The sequence below is a fragment of the Bos grunniens genome, chromosome 3 (genome assembly GCF_055505025.1).
Source record: "Bos grunniens cultivar Pamir isolate PY7600 chromosome 3, Bosgru_T2T1.0, whole genome shotgun sequence".
Classification (NCBI taxonomy): Eukaryota; Metazoa; Chordata; class Mammalia; order Artiodactyla; family Bovidae; genus Bos; species Bos grunniens.
The window spans coordinates 10996413-11022922 of NC_141167.1; the positions used below are offsets into that span (position 1 = coordinate 10996413).

General features: G+C 34.9%; 1 protein-coding gene across 16 annotated transcripts in view; it reads left to right on the forward strand.

Moving 5' to 3' along the window:
- The window catches only part of ZMYM4 (zinc finger MYM-type containing 4), a 165852-nt gene that overhangs the window by 93348 nt on the left and 45994 nt on the right, over positions 1-26510 (forward strand). For 14 of the 16 annotated variants that reach the window (XM_086378680.1, XM_086378702.1, XM_086378787.1 and 11 more), the window contains 15 exons: positions 3854-3938; positions 4177-4432; positions 8742-8916; positions 9029-9241; positions 12921-13071; positions 13537-13652; positions 14096-14371; positions 14541-14691; positions 15470-15642; positions 16362-16512; positions 17065-17205; positions 17540-17577; positions 18625-18769; positions 25077-25195; positions 26043-26214. In XM_086378680.1, the coding sequence (XP_086234806.1) occupies positions 3854-3938; positions 4177-4432; positions 8742-8916; positions 9029-9241; positions 12921-13071; positions 13537-13652; positions 14096-14371; positions 14541-14691; positions 15470-15642; positions 16362-16512; positions 17065-17205; positions 17540-17577; positions 18625-18769; positions 25077-25195; positions 26043-26214 (2362 nt within the window). The remainder of the gene's footprint in view (positions 1-3853; positions 3939-4176; positions 4433-8741; positions 8917-9028; positions 9242-12920; positions 13072-13536; positions 13653-14095; positions 14372-14540; positions 14692-15469; positions 15643-16361; positions 16513-17064; positions 17206-17539; positions 17578-18624; positions 18770-25076; positions 25196-26042; positions 26215-26510) is intronic. The other 2 variants (XM_086378691.1, XM_086378707.1) reach the window with 1 other exon arrangement.

Sequence of the window (26510 nt, forward strand, 5' to 3'; positions counted from 1 at the left end):
TAGATTCTAAAACCTGGGAATTCAGTAAATATTACTTTTAAATAATGATTTTTTTTTTCTTTTTGCTCATAATAAAAGGAGAGCTAATCTATAATCTCATTGAAATAAATGGATTAGAATGGGAAAGCAAATCAGTTAATTGTGACAATAGTGAGTCATATAGTTGTGGAAAGTAGGATCCAATAATTAAATATTGGAGCTTGTTTTTTAGCTATGTCAAGTTAACTTGGTTATAGAATCTGGGTTTTTCATTTCTGAAACACTGTCTTGTAATACTGATATATACTTTATGGTAAACAAAGGGAAAGTAAAGATACTGGTAAAGGATTTTTTTGGTTTTGACATCTGTTTATCTGCTTCTGAGAGCTTTTGGATCATAAGATTTTCACTTCTCAAGTTATTAGTCATTGATTTTTTATTAAATATTTGTGAAATTAGTTATTGTTGGGAGGATGCTAACACAAACATGGTTCTGCCTTGAAAGCATTGTGGGGTGTACAAGCAGAGTACTTAAGATATATGTGTATTTTACTATGTTACATAAGTAATACGTACTTGAGGCTTAAGGAATATAGCAGAAGTTTTAAATAACTGTCATAGACTGAGAAAGAGAGCTGATTGGAGACCATTAAAGTATACCCATGAATATTAATTTTTTTTTTTGAATTTTCTGAAATTAGAAAAGATTTTTACTTGTAATATGCCTTAATATACTATATAATGTAGGAATGTTAGAATGAGTCAGTATTAGAAAATCTCTTAATGTATAACTTCATCAACAGGTCAAATAAGACTAGATACATAGATAGATGCCAAAAAAATTTCAATGTAATTCACTATACATTTCTTACAATAGATACTCTCTTGATCAGGTAAGGAAATACCTACTTCTGATCAATAACAGTCATTGAATTTAAAAGTAAAATGATGGAAACCTTCTGTTAATAATTAGTAAATGAACACATATTACAGATGTCAGTATTAATTATTATTTAACTCTTGTTGGATTTTCGACCCAACACATGTTAAAGAAATTAGAAGAAATAATGGAAAAGGGGAGACAAAATTATCATCATTTGCTGATAAGGATCTTTATTAGAAAGTTAATAAATTTCATGAAAGTTTAGTTGAGTGGCTAGTTGAATTTTAATTATGTAAAACAGAGCAGTATTTCTATAAATCAGTTTCCCACCTAGATAATACAGTGAAAAGATACACTATTTCCTATAGCAAAGCAACTAAAAAGTGCTGTATCATATAAAACAACTTGAATGAATGGATAGACTTTCTTAAAAAAAGTAAGATATTAGTTATTCCTAAAGTAAAATATAGTTCTGATACAATTCTGATGAAATATCAATGGTTTCTTATGTTTTGAAGAAGAATAAATAGGCATGCACACACACATTATATGTATATTCTAGTAATTAGAGATATGGCAAACTATTAAATGATTAAGCATCTCACAGTTATTTTCATTAGAATAGTGTGAAATCGTAAGAGTAGTAGCCTGATAATGATGCAGAATAGATTGCCATAAAAGAGGTATTTTTAGAGGAATTTGATATATTAATTGTGAGTGAAAGGAATTCACCAGCTATTCAGAGAAAGAGAAAGAAAAATGCTCATTATATATCAAAATAAATAAATTCTGGATGGATTAAAATAGGAGTTGACAAACTGTCTTACTAGCAGCAGGCTAAATCCTGCCTGTCCTCTTTGTTTCTGTTTTGTTTTTGTTTTTCTGTATACAATTTTTGTAAATAAAGTTTTATTGGTTATTGCCACAGTTGTTCATTTATATATTATCTATGGATGCTTTTGGTCTACCAGGGCAGAGTTGAGTAGTTGTGATAGCATGGCTTGAAAAGTCAGAAATACTTCGTATCTGGCCTTTTGCAGATAAAGTTTGCTGACCTCTGGATTAAAGGACTCTATAAACAATGAGAGCATTTTCTTAGCATTTTATCATGGAAGTAGAACTTTGTAAGAAATAGAAGTGAAGTGAAGTCGCTCAGTGGTGTTCAACTCTTTGCGACCCCATGGACTGTAGCCTACTGGGCTCCTTTGTCCATGGGATTTTCCAGGCAAGAATACTGGAGTGGGTTGCCATTTCCTTCTCCAGGGGAACTTCCTGACCCAGGGATCGAACCCGGGTCTCCCGCATTGTAGGCAGACGCTTTACTGTCTGAGCCACAAGGGAAGCCCTTTGTAAGAAATAGAAGGAATCGCTAAAACTAAAACCATTGATTTTTTTGGCAAAACATGGGAACTTCAGTATGTAAAATTTTAACTGAACTTATTGAGGAAATACTGATAACAGATGCTATAGGAGGTTAATATTATTACCTTATAGTGCTTTTTTGTGAATGGATATTGAAAAAATTGGAAATTATAGCAAGAGTGGGAAAAGACTAAGTGGCTTTTTTCACAAATTGCTGGAATAAATGTAGTTAAATTTTTAAAAAGCAATCTGTCATTGTGCACCAAGAACCTTTACTATATACTTATCTACCTAGTAATTCCACTTTTAAGGTTCTTTCCTTAGGCGATAATCCTAAATACGAATGTATGAGCATTCACAAAGATGTACATCATGGCATTAATGATTAAAGCAAATGTGTGGAAACAAATGGACCAGCACTGGGTTGTGGTTTTGTAATTTCAGTGCCATACAGGGCTATCACCAAATTGGAGACTAAGGCCAAGGGAAGAATTAGTAATGGTATCCTGTCTTTACTTATTTAAAGTTTTGAAATATTATCATGGAGTTTTGCATTTAAAAAAAATATGACTGAGAATTGGTGCCTAAATTTATACCTGAGGCAAGGGCCTTACCTCACCCCAGTCTCATCCTTGTGTAATCTGTTATGTCTATTAAATAATATATATCAGTATTTCTCGAATTTGAGTAATGTACAGACATCTGTTGCCACAAAAAAGGGAGTATGTTGGAGTTGCCTGAGAATTCCAAGAACATGACATCTTTTGGGGTTTTGCAAGTTTCAGTGTGGTAAACAGTGAATTAAAAAATAAAAAGTTAATCTATTACTTAGAGGTTTCACAATGCAATAATATAATTGTAAAAGTTAAAAACAGTATTATAAACTTGTAGTATAACTCAGTTATATGTGATTATTCATGACTGAAAATAAGCTTAATTCAAATTATAAAAAATTACTCAAAAACTCAAAATTTTTTTTAGAATTTTCATACTGCTTAGAGTACCTTTATATAGATCTCATGGATTCTTGGAATCCTCCTTTAGAAACACTGATACTTAGCCACTAGAAGTTATTTTGGAGTAAAGTGTGGTAATATGCAAATATTCAGTTGATTCAAGTGACCAAAAAAATCACTTTATAAAAATGATATATTCAATATAACTACAGCTGTGTTAAGAAACACATATCGGAGGGGAAAAGACTGGAAAGAAATATACCAAAAGAATAACAGTGGTTGGTTGTTTGGGGGTAATGGAAATATTCTAAGAATTTTTTTCTGATTTCTATTTGTCTAAATTTTGTATAGTAAGTGTGTATTACTTTTATAAATATAAATACTTAAAATACTGTAGTAAACTAAGAATTAAACAATAGCTTGTGAATATCTGGTAGTGCTGTAGGCTAATTAGATAGCTACTTTGATTTTTTACCTCTTAAACTCTCAGCATGTATCAACCTGTTATACCCTCATTGTAATTATAGTTTGCTTGCTATTATTTCTTACTAATGTAGTAAACATTTTCCACCCCTGTATAGACTTAGTAAAATGTCTTGAATGTTTCAATTTCTTTAGACACATTGTATTCATTTTTTATTTACATATTTATTTATTTTTCTTTTTTAAAAAGGAGTATAGTCATGGCCAACAGCAAAAAACTCAAGAGGGGGAACTGAAAATTAGCGCTGTGTTTTCAGTCAGTGGCAGTCCTCTTGGTAAGAAACAGAACTGAATGAATGAATCATGTTTGTTTATTCTGACCAGTGTGAGTGAGAGGAAGTACCTACTTATATTAGTAAACTAGGCAGTTCTCTCTGCCTGTTTAGAATGGCTTTAATTGTGCTTTGGCATAATTAGTGTTGGATTTCAAAACTAGATCTAGAAGAGAAAGAAAGGATGCCTACTTAAAATTCATGGTAAAAAGTAAAACTTTTTTTCAATTTTTTTTTAAAGCTCCACAGTTGACTACTGGCTTTCAGCCTTCACTGGCGTCATCTGGCATGAATAAAATGCTTCCTTCAGTTCCAGCCACAGCTGTTCGAGTTTCCTGTTCTGGTTGTAAAAAAATCCTCCAGAAGGGGCAAACTGCTTATCAGAGGAAAGGGTCTACGCAGCTGTTCTGCTCTACATTGTGCCTCACTGGATATACAGTTCCACCTGCCCGCCCACCGCCTCCTCCCACTAAGAAAACTTGCTCAAGTTGCTCAAAGTATAGCAGAATTCTAAATTATCTTCTGTTTCCTTTCTTTCAAGATGCTTTGTTCTTATTTGTGCATTGTTTAATTTCTACCTTTCTGTGTTTTTTGAGAAATATCACACATTGTTTACTACAAACTTGTTGCTGCTGCTTTCCGTCTTTTAGGATGAGAGGTGCTCAGCTTTCTTTTAACTTTAATTAATGTGCATTTTATATAATAAGAGATACTTTTGAAACATATTTTAGCATCTCTGTTAGTTGAGATGCTTTATAAAACAAAAACTGCATAACTTAGAGTAATATGTGACTGAAGTATTTTATAACTGTAGGCAATAGACACTTAAGTCCAACAAATATTTAATGCTTGTGTGTATTTCTTGTTTACATAGTTGGAATTCATTTAATACTTTTCATATTAACTTTAATTAGATTCAAGTATATTTATTTTTATCTTCTCAGTATTTCTGAAGTATCTCAGAGGTTATAGTTCAGTGTTTAACAACAAAAAATTATGACAGGATCATTTGAGGAATATGAACTAATTTTGCAGGGTGGTCATTAGACACTGTTTAAGTCAGAAAAAGATGAATAATGCTTTTGTTCTGAAACAATTTGGCTTCTGTTATTAAGCTACTCAAACTATGATTTATTTGTATCAATACTTAGATCAATACAAGGATGTTGCCCTTTTCTGACTAGAAAGGGAAAAAGATGCTCCCTCTTCTAGTTCAGTTGGAAAAGGCATACAGAAAGAAACTTCTAAAAGAAATTTGAGTATGGTTAGATGTTCCAGAAGTTATATTTGCATTCCTTTAAGTTTCAAGTTAAATTTAGTAAAAGTAGACTTTATTTATACTGTTTGAATTATGAAATATGCTTTAAAAAATGATTACTTACAGACCACATATCTAATTATTGTATTTTAGTAAATTTATCATCTTTCTAAGGCTAATCAACCTGAGAATTAGACTTTTTATAAGGCTTTTTTCAGTTTCCTATTTTGCCATGAAATAATTTCATGTAATAACTTCCTTTTATGTTTCTTTATTTAATTCTTGAGCAGTCAGCACTTTCTAAAATTTCAGCGATTTCTCCTTTCATAATAATAGTCATAGATATTTATTGCAATGATTTATCAATGAATTTCAAAATGACCATAGGAAATTCATAGAAGTTAAAATGTGTGCCCTCTTTTTGTGTTTTTGAATTCTTATCCATACATGTTGCTCTTCTCATCTAAATTCACTGTATTTCTTTGAGCTCTGGTATTGACTTCCCATTATCTGGAGATGGTTATTTTTACCTGCATGTCATTCCTTAGTTTTGATCTTACGTAGTTTAATTATTTTTAAGATTACATTTTCTTCTTTTGTAATGTTTGGTCTTACCCATAAATTTCAACCTGTCATTCTATGACTTTAAACTGTTCTACCTCTTCCTTCACTTACTCTGTTACCTTTTGTTAAATCCTTTGCTCTTTCCTTTACCCCTTTCTGGTCTTTTTTCAGGTACTCCTTGCCTGCTTATCACCTCAGTTTTTCTTTTTCATTTTCTGTCTTCATTTCCCCCTTTCTCTTATTACAGAGTACCTTTTTCACTCGTTTCTCAATCCTCAATCATTTTTATTAGTTTCATTTTCCTTTGTATTCTGTTTCATTTCATTTTCTGAACTACTCTTTCATCTCCATTTCATCACTTTTCCTTTCTCTTTTTTTCTCTCTTGTTTACACAGTCATTACAACAGTCTGGAATAGTCTGGTTTTTCTGATTATAAAATTATTGATATGAATTGTGCCTTAAATATAAGGAAATTAGAGTCAAAGAAGTTAAATGATTTACTCAGTGTCACGTTTTAACAGCTTGTTTTGGCACATTCATTTTCCCCCCTTATAGTCCATTTAGTCAAGTAGGTTTAATTTGTAATTCAGTCCCTGTAAGAAGGATTTTTACTTTAATTTGAATAGGTGGAGATAGAAAAGATTTCTTTTCCGATAAGCTTACTGCTATTTTTATGTTGTTGTTCAGTCGCTAAGTCATGTCCGACTCTGCGACCTCATAAACTGCAACCTGCCAGGCTTCCCTGTCCTTCACTATCTCCCAGAGTTAGCTCAGATTCATGTCCGTTGAGTTGAAGATGCTGTCTAACCATTTCATTTTCTGCTGCCCACTTCTCCTTTTGCCTTCAGTCTTTCCCAGCATCAGGGTCTTTTCCAGTGAGTCAGCACTTCGCATTAGGTAGCCGCATCCCATGGATGGAGGAGCCTGGTAGGCTGCAGTCCATGGGGCCGCTAAGAGTTGGACATGACTGAGCGACTTCACTTTCCATTTTCATGCATTGGAGAAGGAAATGGCAACCCACTCCAGTGTTCTTGCCTGGAGAATCCCAGGGACGGGGGAGCCTGGTGGGCTGCCATCTCTAGGGTTGCACAGAGTTGGACGTGACTGAAGTGACTTAGCAGCAGCAGACTGGTAGAAATAATAGCAGCAGCACTTGAAAGAAGCTACATCACTGTTTGGAGTAACAATTTTATTTTTTAGTCTTTTATTAACCAAATCTCTTAGCATCTTGAATTTAACCTAAAGTCTGAATATATTTTGGCTAATCATTTAATCTTTAGATTTCATTGGTAATAAGGATGTAACAATTTATTTTAAAAAACTCAATTTCACATCCTACACTTTCTGATTTTTTTGACATTTACTTCGTGTTTTAAGTATATAGAGAAACAAACATTACTAGAGTAAGTTGAGATTTTAATCCAAAAAATAGGCAGATATGAAAAACATTTTTCACATTCTCCCACATATCCTGTCTTCATTTTTGCCTCTGTCTTTGCTTTTGTCATCAAATTCAACATTTAAAAGAGATAATTTGGATAAGGATACTTGTCTTAATTAATACCCATAGATCAGTTTTCTAGATATAATAGTACTCAGAGAAGTAACTGTTTCAGGATTGTCTGTACCATTTCTGAATTTTTGCTATCTGAAATGATGTTGCTCATTCTCATTCTGACATAAGATGTAATCTGTATCAATAAAATGTAATGCAGCTGGATGTTAAACATACTAAGAGCTGGGAGAAGTAGCTGTTTTTATGCTTCTGTTGCCTCAATCCATGCTGTTCCCCAACTCTTATCTCCTTAGCCTTCTAGAAAACACCTATTTAAGGTTCAGATAAAATATCATAATTTTCATGTCACATCTTGTCTAATATTTCAGTAGTACATTTTATGTATATAAATATATTTGTCAAAATTATTATACTATTTTAAGAATACTTGTTACAGTATTTAATATATCATTTATGTGCTTGTCTCAGTATACAAGCTCCTTGAGTGCTTGTACCATTACTTCGCCTAGGGTTGGGCTAGTCCCTGACTCAATATAACTGCTCATTAAATACCCTTATAAATGAAATATAATAAATTAAAACCTAATTAAAAATAGCTATAAAAGGTGAGAAAATGCAGATAATAGAGCAGTGTTAAGCTTCTGAGTATTGAAGATGAGGTGTGGTGTTACGAATTACAGTATTGTGATGAATCCCACTGTGTTCACTGTTTTCCTGTATTGAAGCAGGGGTATTTGTAATCTTTTCTAAAAAATACTGTATTAGTGTAATCTGTTGAAAATGTAAGAATGAATATAACAGTTTATTTATTATTATGTGAGTGTATACTCATGGGACAGAGGCATTGTTTAAAGAATTACTGGTTTTTAAAATGGTTTGCACTTAAACTATCTCATAAACTTCTATGCAGTAAGACTGATTTGGGAGTGGGATAAAGGGTGGAAAGGTAGGGAGTCTTAATTATCACAGTTTTAACCTTCATTGTCTTTTACTAATGCTTACAGATCGAATCACTTAGATATGAAAATGTTCAATTCAATATAATCTTGATAGAATATGCACTGTGTAGTTTTAAATGTATTCTTTTAAAAGATAGTGACTTCAAATTTTTCAATGTAATGTTATTTGAAGAGTATTTTGAACATACAGGAGACCTGAGTAAAGAAAATGAGAATCTCCTATAATTCTTCCTCCTAGAGATAGTAAATGATAAGTATTTATCTTAAAACATAGTATACTGATCCTCACAACAGTTCTATGAACTGTATTCATTTCATTTTATACAACAGAGTTTGAGGATCAAAGAGATTTATCAGTTTATTCAAGAAAACCCAGGTTTCAGGTTTAAATTTCCATGCCCTTTCCCTACACTTTTAATTGCCCTTGTTTCATTTGATATTTCTAGTTGACAAAAAGGAAAAAAATGAATTATGTTGTGGCTTATTTTATCTTTGTTGTCATTTTTAGAGACATTTTAAATCCAAAGGATGTGATCAGTGCCCAGTTTGAAAATACCACCACTAGTAAAGATTTTTGTAGTCAGTCGTGTTTGTCAACATATGAACTGAAAAGAAAACCTGTTGTTACCATAAATACAAATAGCATTTCAACTAAATGCAGCATGTGTCAGAAGAATGCTGTTGTAAGTTATCTTTTTTACTGTGCTGGGGGAAAGAGTCTGGTATTTGTGCTTAAACGACAGCTTTTGATGATCTTTGCTTGTTGTTTCTAAGTTGTTACTTTATAATTTCTAGATTCGACATGAAGTTAATTACCAGAATGTGGTACATAAACTTTGCAGTGATGCCTGCTTCTCTAAATTTCGCTCTGCTAACAATCTCACCATGAACTGTTGTGAAAACTGTGGGGGTTACTGCTACAGTGGCTCTGGACAATGCCACATGCTTCAGATAGAGGGACAGTCTAAGAAGTTTTGTAGTTCAACATGTGTCACAGCATATAAGCAGGTATGTGACCATACTTCAGAAGGATCTATTTTGGTAGAAATTATTTATGAAAATGTCACAAAAATATTAAGTTCTTATTATTAGCTTAATTAATATTTTTGCATCTAAATAGTATTTGTGAAATGCTTGTATGTTAAACACTCTTGTTACGGAGCTTTATAAGTACTAGTTGTACCCCAGTGTCCATGGGGGATTGCTTCCAGGAACCCTGAGGAAACCAGAATCAGAAGGCCTGCTGCTGCTGCTGCTGCTAAGTCGCTTCAGTCGTGTCCGACTCTGTGCGACCCCAGAGACGGCAGCCCACCAGGCTCCCCCGTCCCTGGGATTCTCCAGGCAAGAATATTGGAGTGGGTTGCCATTTCCTTCTCCAGTGCATGAAAGTGAAAAGTGAAAGTGAAGTCGCTCAGCCGTGTCCGACTCTTAGCGACCCCATGGACTGCAGCCCACCAGTTGTATATTATCTACATACATTCTCCTGCATACTTTAAATCATCTCCAGATTACTTATAATATCTAATACATTGTAAATGCCATGTAAATAGTTGCTGGCATGCAGCAAATTCTTTTGCTTTTTTGAAACTTTCTGGAATTTTTTTCATTAAATGTTTTTGAACAGAAAATGCAGAAAAGCACGAAGAAGAAAATATAATGCATCTCCCAGAAATCCCCAGTCTCATCATTTTGGTTTATGCATTCTAATTTTTGCATCTGCTAATCCCAAACTCCCAATCCATCCCTCTCCCACCCTCCTGCCTTGGCAACCATCAATTTATTTTCTATGTCCGTCCCTCATTCTGTTTCTGTTTCATAGATAGGTTCATTTGTGTCCGATTTTAAATTCCACATGTAAATGATATCATATGGTATTTGTCTTTTTCTTTCTGGCTTACTTCACCTAGTATGATAACCTCTGGTTGCATCCATGTTGCTACAAATGGCATTATTTTGTTCTGTTTTATGGCTGAGTAGTACTCCATTGTGCACATGCACCACATCTTCTTTATCCTTCATCTCTCAGTGGACATGTAGGTTGTTTCCATGTCTTGACTATTGTGAATAGTGCTGCTGTGAACAGTAGGGATGCATGTATCTTTTTGAATTACAATTTTGTTTGGATGTATGGACAGGGGTGGGATTGTGGTATCATATGGTAATTCTGTTTCTACTTTTCTGAGGAACCTCCGTACAGTTTTCCACAGTGCTGCACCAATTTACATTCCCACCAGCTGTGTGGAAGTGTTCCCTTTTTTTTTTACACCCTCACCAGCATTTGTTATTTATAGACTTTTTAATGATGGCAGTTCTGACTGGTGTGAGGTATAGTTTTGATTTGTATTCCTCTGATAATTAGCAGTGTTGGCAGTTTTATTTATACTGCTTATATTTTGTTGATCAGTTTTGATTTAAAAATCCACTTTAAAATTGATATGAAAGATAGTAAGAAGTTTTTAAATTTTCAGTTTTATAATACTTTCCTGTTTCACTGCATCTACTGATCATTCTTTTTCATAGAATAGTAAATTTTTATATAGTTTATGAAAACTGGTGAATTTAATAATGTTGATTGAGAAATTTCTTTTAAATTGTTCTTAAAACTTTGCAGTGATCTTGAAATTTTAAACATTCTAGTATTTCCGTTTATTTCTTGGTAATGTGCAAGCATTTTTAAAGGACTTAGTTCCTAGTTAATCCTTCCTTAGAAACACTTCGTTTTCATTTTCACATGGGAAAAAAATCCAGCATCTTCATTTGCTTTATCTTTGTCCAAAAGACTGTTTTCCTGATACTGTATCAAGTTCTAAAAGTTACTTCTATTCGGTCTATTGGAAGATGGTAGTATGGTCCACCAGAGGAGAAATACTTTGAAATGCCTTAAGTTTAAGTTTATTACTTTTAATTTAGCTAATACCTATTAAACTTTTCACTTATTAGTGTGTACTTTAGAGAAAGGATGTGGATTTAGAAGTAAATGGATTTTGATTTGATTTCCAGACTTTCTATTCAAATAGAATTTTATATTGGGGAAAGCGGTTAAACTCCCTGACTGCATTTTCTTTTCTATAAATGAATGTGTACTACCAGTGTCACTGGGATGTTTCTAGGATTATGTGAAGTAAGAATGAGAAAGCACCTAGTATACAGCCTGAAATGCTGAAGATGGTCATTTCTGCTACTTTTCTTTTCTTCTATATAATTGTTAAATTTATTTAACAAGCATTAGATGTGGTTCCTGTTTTGAGGTGCTATATGTTCCTTGGGGAGATACACATATAACTGTGTAGAGATGCTATGTAATTATTAAGGGATTCAGAAGGGCACCGCAGAAGCAAGGTCAGTTCTGCTTGGTAGTTTCAGAGATAACTCTTGACCTAATTCTTACAAATGAAGTTTGTATTTGTAGCCTTGATGGAGGAAGAAAGGACAAATGGGGTTGGAGATGCTGAAGACATTCCAGAATGCAAGAATGTGCTCACTTGAACATGTATTTATTTTAATAGCAAGTCTTACATAGGAATCTTGAAATCTTTTAATTGGTGCTAGATATACTGTATAAGTTATCCTGAATGTATGACATGTTAATAGTATTTAGCATTATTTACTACTGATTCACAGAGTGGGAACTTAAGATAACAGATTCTTTCATTGTCTGTATTGGACACTTGGGATATCCAGAGTTTCTTCTCACTTTATTGCTTAGAGTGTGCTTTGCTGTTATTATTAATTTATTTTTTGGCTGTGCCATGTGGCATGTGGGATCTTAGTTCCCTGACCAGGGATCAAACCCATGGCCCCTGCAGTGGAAGTGTGGAGTCTTAACCATTGAACTGCCAGGGAATTCCCTGTGCTTTGTTATTGTTAGAGGTAGTATATTTGAAAATGAATTTTTCTGGTAAGTTTATTGATTTCCTTGGATTCACATTTCATTGCTATATGCAGCACCTTTTGTGGGAAAGTTCTTCCAATGTTTTGAAGAGAGTAAGAGCATGAATTCTCTGTTGTGTAATTTTTAAAATAGTGGGGGGGGATTTGTTTGGTTGGAGTTTTGTATGGTATATTCTTATAGCTAATTTACTTTATACATAATACTGAATAGTTTGTACTTAACCCCTTATGCTTATCTTGAAGTGAAAGAAAGTGTTAGTCACTCAGTGTGTCTGACTCTTTGTGACCCCACAGACCTGTAACCCACCAGGCTCCTGTGTCCACGGGATTCTCCTGGCAAGAATACTGGAGTGGGTTGCCATTTCCTTCTCCCAGGGATCTCCCCAACTCAGGAATCAAACCCAGGTCTCCCACATTCCAGGCAGATTCTTTACAATCTGAGAGGGAAGTCTAAAATAATGTTTTTAAAACAGTAGTTGCAATGAATTAATAGATCCCAAAATTAGTTGCTAAAGAGCATTGTTTTTTAATGAAGATGAGTAGAAAGGAAAAATATCAAGCTTATCACTATATATATTATTTTATGAAACTTTTCAGTTTTATGTACATGCTTATTTAATACACAACCACAAAACATCAGAAATCTAAAATATATTTCTTACTGAGGATTGTAATCATAAAAGTTTGGAAGCCACTAATTTAAAATATTTCAACAGTGTTAAGTATAAACATTTAAAAGAATTATGCTTTCACTTGTAATTTGGTAAAAATGAATGTTATTTTATTCTCTTAATAGAAATCAGCCAAAATTACACCGTGTGCGCTTTGCAAATCATTGAGATCCTCAGCAGAAATGATTGAAAATACCAATAGCTTGGGAAAGACAGAGCTTTTCTGTTCTGTTAATTGCTTATCTGCTTACAGAGTTAAAATGGTTACTTCTGCAGGTAATATTGGTTTCATAAACTTTATAAATATAATATTTGAAAAAATTATGATTATTGCTTTGTTTTTGTAGTACAGATTTTTGTCCATATTTAATTGATTTTAATGCAAATTAAAATATATCAGATCTGTGTTGTAAAATATCACCTATTATCTTGATTGCGTGTTTTATGTTTATTTTACTTGCTTGCCTATTTGTACATCTTCCTTACCAAAAGAATTTAGGGCTTTTTAAATGTACTTTATTCACACCTAATTTATTTCAAGATTTGTTATTTTTTAGTTTTAGGGTGTAGACCGTGACAACTTTAAATCATCATTTAGCATTGTTAGTTTTTGTCTACATGTGAGGTAACTAAGTTTAATTTTAGTTCCTGCAACATGACTTGGCCCTTGAATTTTCATGTATTGTACTTTCTCATACATTTGTATGTATTACTCATTAGCTTTTATTTTGATTTGCTAAGGTGTACAAGTTCAGTGTAACAGTTGTAAAACCTCAGCAATCCCTCAGTATCACCTAGCCATGTCAGATGGAAGTATACGCAACTTCTGCAGCTACAGTTGTGTGGTAGCTTTCCAGGTATGGCTTCAGGACTCTTCCTTTTCTCCAGCCAGTTAGTAGCCTACAATAGTGAAGTAAACTTATTAGGTGTTTGCTACCTGCCTGGATTGCCGACATTTCTGTCTCAGTTTTAGTAAATAAACTAGGGTTCTTTGGTCCATCCTCTATTTGGATGCATGTTATTTAATTGCTTCCTGTGAAATTAAATGATACTATTATTACCTAGATTATCTATTGGGAGGATATTATCTTTAAAGATTATCATTAGTTAAATTATTTTATTTTTTGGATGTAAATAACACTCCCCCCATTCAATTATAAGCTACTGAAAGGCAGGGATTTTTGCCTGTTCACAAATGTATGTTAAGTGCCTAGAACCGTGCTTGATATAGGTAGGTACTCAGTGCCCTCTTATTTGAAAAAGTGAGTAGATTGATCTTTTTATTTGTTTCTTCTTTCAGAATTTGTTCAACAAACCAGCAGGAATGAATTCTTCAGTAGTGCCCTTGTCTCAGGGCCAAGTAATTGTAAGCATCCCTACAGGTTCAACAGTGTCAGCAGGAGGGGGTAACACCTCTGCTGTTTCTCCCACTTCCATCAGCAGCTCTGCTGCAGCTGGTCTCCAGCGTCTTGCTGCCCAATCCCAACATGTGGGGTTTGCACGAAGTGTTGTAAAACTCAAGTGTCAGCACTGTAACCGTCTTTTTGCCACAAAACCAGAACTTCTCGACTATAAGGTAAAGTATAGGAGCGTGATAGAGAGTTTGGGTATAAAATGATCAATTTGTAAACTTACTTCTGGCTTTTCACCTTTCAAAATTACACTGTTTCTTTGAAAGAGAGATAAAGATTTCCCCAAGATAAAAGCCAAATGTTTAATTAGTACTTAATCTTATTTCTTTGCAGGGTAAAATGTTTCAGTTCTGTGGCAAAAATTGTTCTGATGAATATAAGAAAATAAATAATGTAATGGCAATGTGTGAATATTGTAAAATTGAGAAAATTATAAAGGAGACTGTACGATTCTCAGGGGCTGACAAGTCATTCTGTAGTGAAGGTAAAGATAGAAGATTATCTTCCCTACCGAGCATGTTGGTTATTTGAAAAGTAGTTGATAATTTAAGCTGTCACTGTGTAAGTTTTATCTATTTCATCCTTTGTATATAACACCAAAACCTTTTGTTTTGTTTATACTTGTTCACTCTTTTCTGGTATAATCCTTCATATTATAAAGATGTTAAAATGAAGGAAAAGATCTTCACAGTATATAGCAAAAATGATGGTGATGGGAGAAATGTTTAATGTTATTAGATTGATGAGCATCTTTTAGTTCTTATATTTATTTCTAAAAGGAACTGCTTAAATTTTCGTAGCATCCTAAGATTATACTTTTTTTTTTAAACATCCATTATATTTCTGAATATGCAAATCAGCATGTCTTCCTTATTTAGATGACTGTAAGTTTAGAATGTTTTGTTTTACTCTAAAACCATGCAGAAGTAACCTCCTAGTCTAGTGGCTTTCAAACCTCTTGACCACATGCAGAAAACATACATTTTACATTGTGACCCAGTGTATGATCACATACCCAAAGAAAACAAGTTTTATAAAACAAAACTGACTTTTATTATATATGATGGACTGTAATATTTTGCTCTGCTGTCTTATTTTGTTTAAAAAAAGAAAATGGTAGTATCAATCCTCTAAATTGATTTCTTGATCTACTAATTGGTGAGAACCCAACTGTGCAAACTTTATCATAGGGCATTTAAATTAAAGATGTAAATACTTACTATTCTCTCTAATGTTAATTTTACCTTCTCTGATTTTTTTAGGTTGCAAATTGCTTTATAAACATGACTTGGCAAAACGCTGGGGAAATCACTGTAAAATGTGCAGTTATTGTTTACAGACATCTCCCAAATTGGTACAGAATAATTTAGGGGGGAAAGTAGAAGAGTTTTGTTGTGAAGAATGCATGTCCAAATATACAGTTTTGCTCTGTCAGGTAAATATGATTCACATTCCTGGTTTTTCAAGTTAGGGCACATTTTTCCCTTCTTTTTTTCTTTCAAATAGTATAAAGGGCAATTAATGATTTTCAGTGTTAAGTATTAATGTAGGATTTAAAAAGACTTTAATGTTACTGAAATTACATTGCTTTTGTTTTTTAATTTCCTTGTAGAAGACATATGTCTTAAAACATTAAAATATTTAAAATTATAATTATTCACTTTAAAATAGTCTTCTGACGTGTTTAAGGAGGATCAATCTATTTCCATTTCACTTTTTAAAAATTGCTATTTTTGGCATCTCTATAATGTGACTTTTTTTAATATTGTATAAGATTGTTGACATAATTTCCAATTTCAGAATCATTAACCTTCATTTTTTCTTAAAAAAAGCTGAATTATAGTATTATAGTAAAGTACTAGGTGTGCAATACAGTGATTAACAATTTGGAAAGGTTATACTTCACTTATAATTATAAAATATTGCCTATATTCCCTGTGGTGTACAATATCTTTATAGCTTATTTTCTGCATAGTAGTTTGTACCTCTTAGTCCCCTACTGTATATTGCCCCTCCCTCCAGGATAGTTAACCTTCCTTTTAGTGATCTAAATTCTAAGCAGATTTCCTCACTCGTTACCTGGGACCTTTTATTTAATCAGTCCATAGATAATTTATTTCTTACTTCTTTACTGTCTTCTGTTTCTTTTTTCAGATGGCAAAATGTGATGGTTGTAAGCGACAGGGTAAGCTCAGTGAGTCCTTGAAATGGCGGGGAGAAATGAAACATTTCTGTAACCTGCTTTGTATTTTGATGTTCTGTAATCAGCAAAGTATGTGTGACCCACCTTCACAAAACAATGCAGGTAAAATTAAACTTGAGTCTTAGGTCAATGCCAGGGACTAACTACTCTTCCACAGATTGAGAACTTTAAATAGTTGTAAATAATTTCATGAATTGTAGATTTCATTCTGTTCAAATCACATTAACATGTAGATCCCTTTTGTTTAACACCTTAGGTTAATGCCCTAAATTCTTTCAGTTTTCTCTGAGCATATTTAGTCAAATAAACTCTGTAAGAACTTTATGGGAAAGAATGGCAGGTAACGTTTTATAGTTGAAGATACACATCTTGACTTCTTTAGAAAAGCACTTAAGATTATAACAAAGAACATGGAATCTAAACCACATAGCCTTTTGTATATACCACATGCATAGTTAGGCAAGCGAAAGTACATGGAATACTTTTAAGGTTTAGTAATTTAAAAATAGAAAAAAATACAGTTAATCTTGAAGTGACTCTTTAATCTATTTTACTCTAACATAAAAGCATTGTTTAACCATCTTAAGATGTTGGTTTCTATGTATGTTCATATAAATTACATGAGGTTTTCTTATTTTTGTTTATTTTAATCAGCAAGTATTTCCATGGTGCCAGCTGCTTCAGCAGGGCCGCCATCTCTAAGAAAAGATTCAACTCCAGTTATAGCTAATGTGGTATCATTAGCAAGTGCTCCTGCTGCTCAGCCCACAGTGAATTCTAACAGTGTCTTACAAGGTATGGCTTGATTTGACAGCAGTTATTTAGCCTTTTTGAGGTTGACGACAGTGGTCCTCTACCTTTTTTCTGTCTGTAATCATTGTCATGTGTTTGTCACATTCATATTAGGAACGGTGGTTCCCTATGTGCTGCTTTGGCATTAAACAGTGTTTTTGTAGTTTCCAAATCTATTTTTCTTGTATAATACTTTAGATGCTACTCTTCCCCTGAATAAAATAAAAGATAATACATATTTTTATTATAAAACTTTGTGTTTGTTTTCTGAAAATCAGCTGTTAATGCTAGTGTTTAAATAATAAGATCCTAAATTTTATATTTTTATTTATATCAGGTGCAGTTCCAACAGTAACAGCAAAAATCATTGGGGATGTAAGTTTTATTATTTTTATTGTTATTGCTACTGTCTTTTCCATCTTATGCAGAATGAATATGTCTAAGCTGATTTGCCCTTATTCATTTTTTATTTATTATATAAAATAAATTTCATGAGTTCATTTAATCTTGTTCAGGAACAGGATTTCCTGGTTATTTAATTAGGTCTTTTATGCACTTCAGTTTTTTTGAATGCTTTATATAGTTACTGAAAATTTTTGTTTTAATTGTATAGAATTAAATCTTATAGCATTTAGGCATACAAGGATTTGGGGCATTTTGTAATGTAGTCAGATTGTAGATGAAGTATTTGTAGAAAGTAGCTTGTTTCCCATTCAGTGAAGATTATGCTATAAATAAGCATTCTTTTTTTTTTTAAAGCTAAATATTTTTGTCTCTTAAGGACAAAATCAATAATGAGAAAAACTTAGGACTAGAACAGTGGCATTTCTAAAGTCTTTCCTAGTTTCTGGGACAATTATCATATCATCTTTTCTCAAGTTACTTATAGGATCATGAGTGATATTATTATTTCTAGTTACCTTGAAACTGGTTCTTCTAAGATTTAACCCAGTCAAGAAAAAACAGTTCTGATTTTAAGCTCAACCATCATTGTTACTGATCAACAATATTTCATTAATACAAATGGTATTTTTCTTGGTTAATAGAACTGGTAATTAGATACATTCAGAGTTAATATGTAGTTATCAAGGTATTCCTTTATTGCTGTTGATATTTTAGGAATTTTGTATTTCTTACATATTTAATTGAATATTTATATTCTGTGTCTTCCATGTGATTCCATTATAGCATTTCTTTTGAAATTATAATACTTTGAAATGTAACATTATGTAGTGAAGTGTTAGTCGCTCAGTCGTGTCTGACTCTGTGTGACCCCGTGGACTGGGGCTTACCAGGCTCTTCTGTCCATAGGATTCTCCAGGCAAAAATACTGGAGTGGGTGGCCATTTCCTTCTCCAATGATATTATACAATATTTCTCATAATTAGTAAGCTTTTCGTTTCTGATGTATTTTTTTACTAGGCAAGTACACAAACAGATGTCCTAAAACTGCCACCTTCCCAGCCTCCAAGACTTCTGAAGAATAAAGCTTTATTGTGCAAACCCATCACACAGACCAAGGCCACCTCTTGCAAACCACATACACAAAACAAAGAATGCCAGACAGGTATGTTCCTTGTGTTTTCTTTGTTTAATTTTTCCTAAAGGAAAGGAATGTGGTATGTGCTTACATTAATTGTGTCTTTTATTTCATAGGTGATGTATTTCATTGCTTATATACATTGCACAATTGAGTCCTTACAGTATCCCCGTGGGTTAGGTGTTTTCAGTACCTTAGTTATGGCAGAGGAAAGGTAGTTGATAATACCATACCATGAATGCTTCATTTCATTTCATTATTCATGACAGTTATTTATTATGGGAAATATATCCAAATTCCATAGCTTTTGGAATTATATATACAGGGTCTTAGTTAAGAGGAACTATTATTTTCCAGAGCACCCTTCAGTTCAGTTGAGTTCAGTCGCTCAGTCGTGTCTGACCCTTTGCGACCGCGTGAATCGCAGCACGCCAGGCCTCCCTGTCCATCACCAGCTCCTGGAGTTCACTCAGACTCACACGTCCATCGAGTCAGTGATGCCATCCATCCATCTCATCCTCTGTCGTCCCCTTCTTCTCCTGCCCCCAATCCCTCCCAGCATCAGAGTCTTTTCCAATGAGTCAACTCTTCGCATGAGCTGGCCAAAGTATTGGAGTTTCAGCTTTAGCATCATTCCTTCCAAAGAAATCCCAGGGCTGATCTCCTTCAGAATGGATTGATTGGATCTCCTTGCAGTCCAAGGGACTCTCAAGAGTCTTCTCCAACACCACAGTTCAAAAGCATCAGTTCTTCGGCACTCAGCTTTCTTCACAGTCCAACTCTCACATGCATACATGACCACTGGAAAAACCATAGCCTTGACTAGACGGACCTTTGTTGGCAAAGTAATGTCTCTGCTTTTCAATATGCTATCTAGGTTGGTCATAACTTTTTCAAGGAGTAAGCGTCTTTTAATTTCATGGCTGCAGTCACCATCTGCAGTAATTTGGGAGCCCAAAAAGATAAAACTCTGACACTGTTTCCACTGTTTCCCCATCTGTTTCCCATGAAGTGATGGGACCAGATGCCCTGATCTTCATTTTCTGAATGTTGAGCTTTAAACCAACTTTTTCACTCTCCACTTTCATTTTCATCAAGAGGCTTTTTAGTTCCTCTTTACTTTCTGCCATAAGGGTGGTGTCATCTGCATATCTGAGGTTATTGATATTTCTCCCAGCAATCTTGATTCCAGCTTGTGCTTCTTCCAGCCCAGCGTTTCTCATGATACACTCTGCATAGAAGTTAAATAAGCAGGGTGACAGTATACAGCCTTGATGTACTCCTTTTCCTACTTGGAACCAGTCTGTTGTTCCATGTCCAGATCTAACTGTTGCTTCCTGACCTGTATATAGGTTTCTCAAAAGACAGGTCAGGTGGTCTGGTATTCCCATCTCGTTCAGAATTTTCCACAGTTTATTGTGATCCACACAGTCAAAGGCTTTGGCATAGTCAATAAAGCAGAAATAGATGTTTTTCTGGAACTCTCTTGCCTTTTCGATGATCCAGAGGATGTTGGCAATTTGATCTCTGGTTCCTCTGCCTTTTCTAAAACCAGCTTGAACATCAGGAAGTTCATGATTTGCATATAGCTGAAGCGTGGCTTGGAGAATGTTGAGCATTACTTTACTAGCGTGTGAGATGAGTGCAATTGTGCGGTAGTTTGAGCATTCTTTGGCATTGCCTTTCTTAGGGATTGGAATGAAAACTGACCTTTTCCAGTCCTGTGGCCACAGCTGAGTTTTCCACATTTGCTGGCAAATTGAGTGCAGCACTTTCACAGCATCATCTTTCAGGATTTGAAATAGCTCAACTGGAATTCCATCAACTCTACTAGCTTTGTTTGTAGTGATGCTTTCTAAGGCCCACTTGACTTCACATTCCAGGATGTCTGGCTCTAGGTGAGTGATCACACCATCGTGATTATCTGGGTCGTGAAGGTCTTTTTTATACAGTTCTTCTGTGTCTTCTTGCCACCTCTTAATATCTTCTGCTTCTGTTAGGTCTATACCATTTCTGTCCTTTATCGAGCCCATCTTTGCATGAAATGTTCCCTTGGTATCTAATTTTCTTGAAGAGATGTCTAGTCTTCCCCATTCTGTTGTTTTCCTCTATTTCTTTGCATTGATCGCTGAGGAAGGCTTTCTTATCTCTTCTTGCTATTCTTTGGAACTCTACATTCAAATGCTTATATCTTTCCTTTTCTTCTTTGCTTTTCGCTTCTCTTCTCACAGCTATTTGTAAGGCCTCCTCATTTTTGCATTTCTTTTCCATGGGGTTCATCTTGATCCCTATCTCCTGTACAATGTCACGAACCTCTGTCCGTAGTTCATCAGGCACTCTATCAGATCTAGTCCCTTAAATCTATTTCTCACTTCCACTGTATAATCATATGGGATTTGATTTAGGTCATATCTGAATGGTCTAGTGGTTTTCCCTACTTCTTTGGTTTAAGTCTGAATTTGGCAAGAAGGAGTTCATGATCTGAGCCACAGTCAGCTCCTGGTCTTGTTTTTGTTGACTGTATAGAGCTTCTCCATCTTTGGCTGCAAAGAATGTAATCAATCTAATTTCGGTGTTGACCATCTGGTGATGTCCATGTGTAGAGTCTTCTCTTGTGTTGTTGGAAGAGGGTGTTTGCTGTGACCAGTGCATTTTCTTGGCAAAACTCTATTAGTCTTTGCCCTGCTTCATTCCGTATTCCAAGGCCAAATTTGCCTGTTATTCCAGGTATTTCTTGACTTCCTACTTTTGCATTCCAGTCCCCTATAATGAAAAGGACATCTTTTTTTCATCTTGATGACAAAGAGTACCCTTAGGTTTGGACTTTTCCACACTCTGTTTCAAATAAAGTCAGTTCTTTTGGGAAGAGCTTTAGGGCTTTCTTTTCTTATAAACTGCCTCTTCCTTCTTTGACCTACTGCTTTTCTGGATTGTGGGCACAGTGTGAGCTTCTGACCTTCTTAGCTGGCCTCTGCTAGCATGGAATCTCTGCCCTACAGGTGAACTGGGATGAAGGTTGTTCAGACCCTGGCTTTGATAGCCTTGCTGTTCCTGTAGTTGTTGATGTTCAGTTCCTCAGTCATGTCTGACCCTTTGCAGCCCCATGGACTGCAGCACACCAGGCTTCCCTGTCCTTCACCATCTCCTGGAGTTTGCTCAAACTCATGTCCATTGAGTCAGTGATGACATCCAACCATCTTGTCCTGGGTTGTCCCCTTCTCCTCCTGCCTTCAATCTTTCCCAGCATCAGGGTCTTTTCCAATGAGTCAGTTCTTCACATCAGGTGGCCAAAGTATTGGAGCTGCGGCATCAGTCCTTCCAGTGAATATTCAGGATTGATTTCCTTTAGGATTGACTGGGTGGATCTCCTTGCAATCTGAGAGACTCAAGAGTTTTCTCCAACACCACAGTTCGAAAGCATCAATTCTTCAGCACTAAGCCTTCTTTTTGGTCCACCTCTCACATCCCTACGTCACTACTGGAAAAACCATAGCTTTGACTCTACGGACCGTTGTTGGCAAAGTAATGTCTCTGCATTTGAATATGCTGTCTAGGTTTGTCATAGCTTTTCTCCTAAGGATCAGGCATCTTTTAATTTTATGGCTGCAGTCACCGTCCACAGTGATTGTGGAGCACAAGAAAATAAAATCTGTCACTGTTTCCATTGTTTCTGCATCTGTTTGCCATGAAGTGATGGGACCGGATGCCAGGATCTTAGTTTTTTGAATGTTGAGTTTTAATTCCTGTAGTAGGTTTTCTCTTTATGGGTGGTAGTGATACGCACTAGGAAATTAACCTTTCTGTCCTGGAGTTTGAGGGAATAAGAGATAATGGTGGCCTGCCCCTCCTGGTGAGATACAGTAACCTTGAATTGGGAGCTGAAGGAAGAGCAGCCCATTCTTGTTGGTGACATCCATTCCAGAGTAGAGTTTCTGTCATATTGAGCTGGGTGAAGCAGGGATGTGGAGCAGGTGGTAGATCAAATGTCATAGACTCCTACTGTTCTTACTGTATTTAGTAGATTTTCTTAAACATTTCTCCATTTGATGTGTACCCTTTGGACAATTTCAAAATAATTTAAATGGTTATTTTTTAGATTTTCACCAGCTTTGCTTGTTTCCCTAAAGAATGGATCTCTGGAGCTCCTTATGCTGCCATCTGAAAATCCCAGAATTTTTAAAATAGAAAGGAATCTTAGATTCTTAGACCTGGAAGGTTATCCTCTAGGCAGTACTTCTCAAACATGAACATGCATATGAATTACTTGGGAATGTTGCTATGTAGATTATGATTTAGTGGAGCTGAGGTTCTGCATCTTTAAAGTTCCTGAGTAATATCAGTGCTGGTTCATGAACCATGTTGTATAGCAAGGCTATAGATAAGATAGTCCTGTATTTTTATTGTGTCAATAGTACCTTTTTAAAAAATTATTTTTAATATTTTTTTGCAGTAGGTCCTTGTTGGATATTTATTTTAAATATAGCAGTTTGTACATGTCAGTCCCAAAATAGTGACCTAGTTTACCACCATGTAGCTTGGTTACTGCATGATAAATAGAAGGGGAAAAGATGGAAGTAGTGACAGATCTTCCTTTTTTGGGGCTCCAAAATAACTGCATATGGTGACTGCAGCCATGAAATCAGAAGATGATTGCTTCTTGGCAGGAAAGAGATGACAGACCTAGACAGCGTGGTGAAAAGCAGAGACATTACTTTGCCAACAAAGGTCCGTATAATCAAGGCTCTGGTCTTCCCCGTGGTCATGTATGGTTGTGAGAGCTGGACCATAAAGAAGGCAGAACACCAAAGAGTTGTTGCCTTCGAACTGTGGTGCAGGAGAAGACTCCTGAAAGTCCCTTGGAGAGCAAGGAGATCAATCTTAAGGGAGATCAGCCCTGAATATTCACTGGAAGGAGTGATGCTAAAGCTGAAGCTTCAGTATTTTGGTCATCTGACACGTACAGACGACTCATTGGAAAAGTCCCCAGTGCTGGGAAAGATCAAGGGCAGAAGGAGAAGAGGGCATCAAAGGATGAGATGGAAGGAGAGGAGGGCGTCAGAGGATGAGTTGGCTGGACGGCATGCCCGATGCAGTTGGCATGAACTTGGGCAAACTCCAGGAGATGGTGAGGGACAAGGAGGCTTGGTGTGCTACAGTCCATGGGGTTTCAAAGAGTTGGACGCAACTGGGTGACTGAAAAACAGCCGCGTGGTTATCAGACGTCTCTAATCGTAACTTTTTTTTTATGTCCACTGTACCATGGTAAAATTGATCCCATGTTATTCCCCCCTTCTGACCCTAGACAAATTGTCAACTTTTCAGTTCTCCTTACTAGAAATACCTTTCTCTTGCATTAATGATTTTACAGTTATCCAGCATATGTTTCTGGCCTACAGAAAAGACTTTAGATGGTTGTTAAATAATTGAATGACTCCTACCTCCATCCTTCCCATTTTTTCCTTACTCATGTATAAGTTAGTGTCCAAGTTCTATTTAATTTTTTAATATCTTGGACCCTCTGCTGTGAATACTTACTCTTTTTCTGCAGCTATCATAACCACCCTAGTTCAGGCCCTCATTGTCTTAGCTCTATATATTGTAGTTGCTTTGTATACTTTGTATTCCATCCAAAGATGGCAGCAAAATTAATCTTTTTTTTTTTTAAATTAATCTTTTAAAATGCAAATTTTATACCATTACTTTGTGCTAAACAATTTGTAGTACTTCCTACTGTTTACTAGAAATGATTTTAAATGTGTATTATAGCCTTATGAAAAGGGCCCTTCTATATATTCAGTCTCCTCTTTAACATACACTACTATTCATGTTAAGTTTTCTATACCTCCCTTCTAAGATCACTGTTCATTTATTCATCGAGTTATAGCCACCATTCATCTTATTCTTGTGTCATTGATAATTATTGTGTTGCCCACTTTTTGTTAGTGCTTTATACTCAAGCCTTTCTTCACAATTTCTCCTTTCTATGAACTCCTAGTATCATGGGTCTGGGGTACATGCTCAGTCACTTCAGTCATGTCTGACTCTTTGCACCCTATGGACTGTAGCCCACCAGGCTCCTCTCTCCATGGGATTCTCCGGGCAAGAATACTGGAGTGGGTTAACATGCCCTCCTCCTGGGGATCTTCCCTACCCAGAGATCGAACCTGTGTCTCCTGCATTGCAGGCAGATTCTTTACCCACTGAGTCACCTGGGAAGCACCCTAGTATCATAGATATTTCTTTTGAAGTACAAAAAAAATTTTTTTATTAGAATGTTGTTTCTAACCCTCTTTGTTTTTGTGTGGGTTTTTGCTTTTATTTTTGTTTTTATTAGAAGACACTCCAGCTCAGCCCCAAATTATTGTGGTGCCAGTTCCAGTACCAGTGTTTGTACCTGTACCTCTTCATCTTTATACTCAGTATGCACCAGTCCCATTTGGAATTCCAGTTCCAGTGAGTAATCATTGAGAGGTTAAGGCTAATCTAGTGCACGTTTTTCTCAATTAAGATTTAGCAGCTCCATAAAAACTTCTCACTTGTTGGTAAAATATACCTGACTCATGTTGGATATCATCATATTACTTTAATTACTTGAACATGGAATATATAAAGGACAGCTCCTGATTGTATCCTGCCTTCTCAGATAAGATTATGATTGATAATGTGGTTATTTATGTTAGCTGTTATCACTAAGCCAAGTGAAGTGTGCATCAGAACTCCGTGCTGTCTTTATAATTTATTGTACTACTTTTTTTTTTCAAATAAAAAGTAAACAATAAAAAAACTTTACTTCAAAAAAGAATAAAATAAAATAAAATATTTTAAACACAATAAGGCCACTAACATAGAAAAAGATTGGAAATGGTGTGTGTTAGAATCTTATATTCTAGCATGGCTGAAAAGAGGAGTACTGTGATTTCCAGGATTCTCACTTTTTATGAAAGAAAAATGTATTCATTTTTTATCAGAAAATACATATTTTCTTGGTACTGAATTCTTACGAGAAACACTTGTGTGAAAATATTAAACAAGAAATATAATCAAAAATAAAAATGAATTGCTTAATTATTCTTTTAAAGGATTCAGAGATACTTTTTTTGAGTGTCTGAAAAGCACTTACTGAGTTTTTATTTAAGAGACTGTAGTCTTATAAAAACAAACTAGCAAGGCTGTTTTAATTGTTGGCCATAGAATATCTTGGATTTGTTTATTATTTTTGTATTTAAATGATCTCACAAGTAATAGTTTTGATGATAGACCATTTCCCGAGAAACTCTTTAGTCTGTCCTTGGTCTTTCAGATGCCTGTCCCTATGCTTATTCCATCCTCAATGGGTAACGAAGATAAAGTCACTGAGAGTATTGAGGACATTAAGGAAAAGCTTCCCTCACATCCTTTTGAAGCTGATCTCCTTGAAATGGCAGAAATGATTGCAGAAGATGAGGAGAAGGAGAAGACTCTATCTCAGGGAGGTTGGTATAATTTTAAAGGAAATAAAAAAGAAAAGCACATCTGCAGACTTTCAGGTCAATGAAAGTGCAAGAGTAATTTTAAGTATTAGCCAGTCAGGAAGTTTCTAAAAGCTTTTGCTGTTATTCAGCCACTAAGTCTAAAAGCTTTACTTGTGTTTAAATACCAAGTCTGTGGGCTTGTTAAACTTGTTAACTCTGAAACTCTGTGCAGTTTAGGAAAAAAACTAAGTTTTGATATAATTTCTGGTTCTTAATGTTTCCAGAAAAATAACATACAAATCCCTGTTTCATGATCA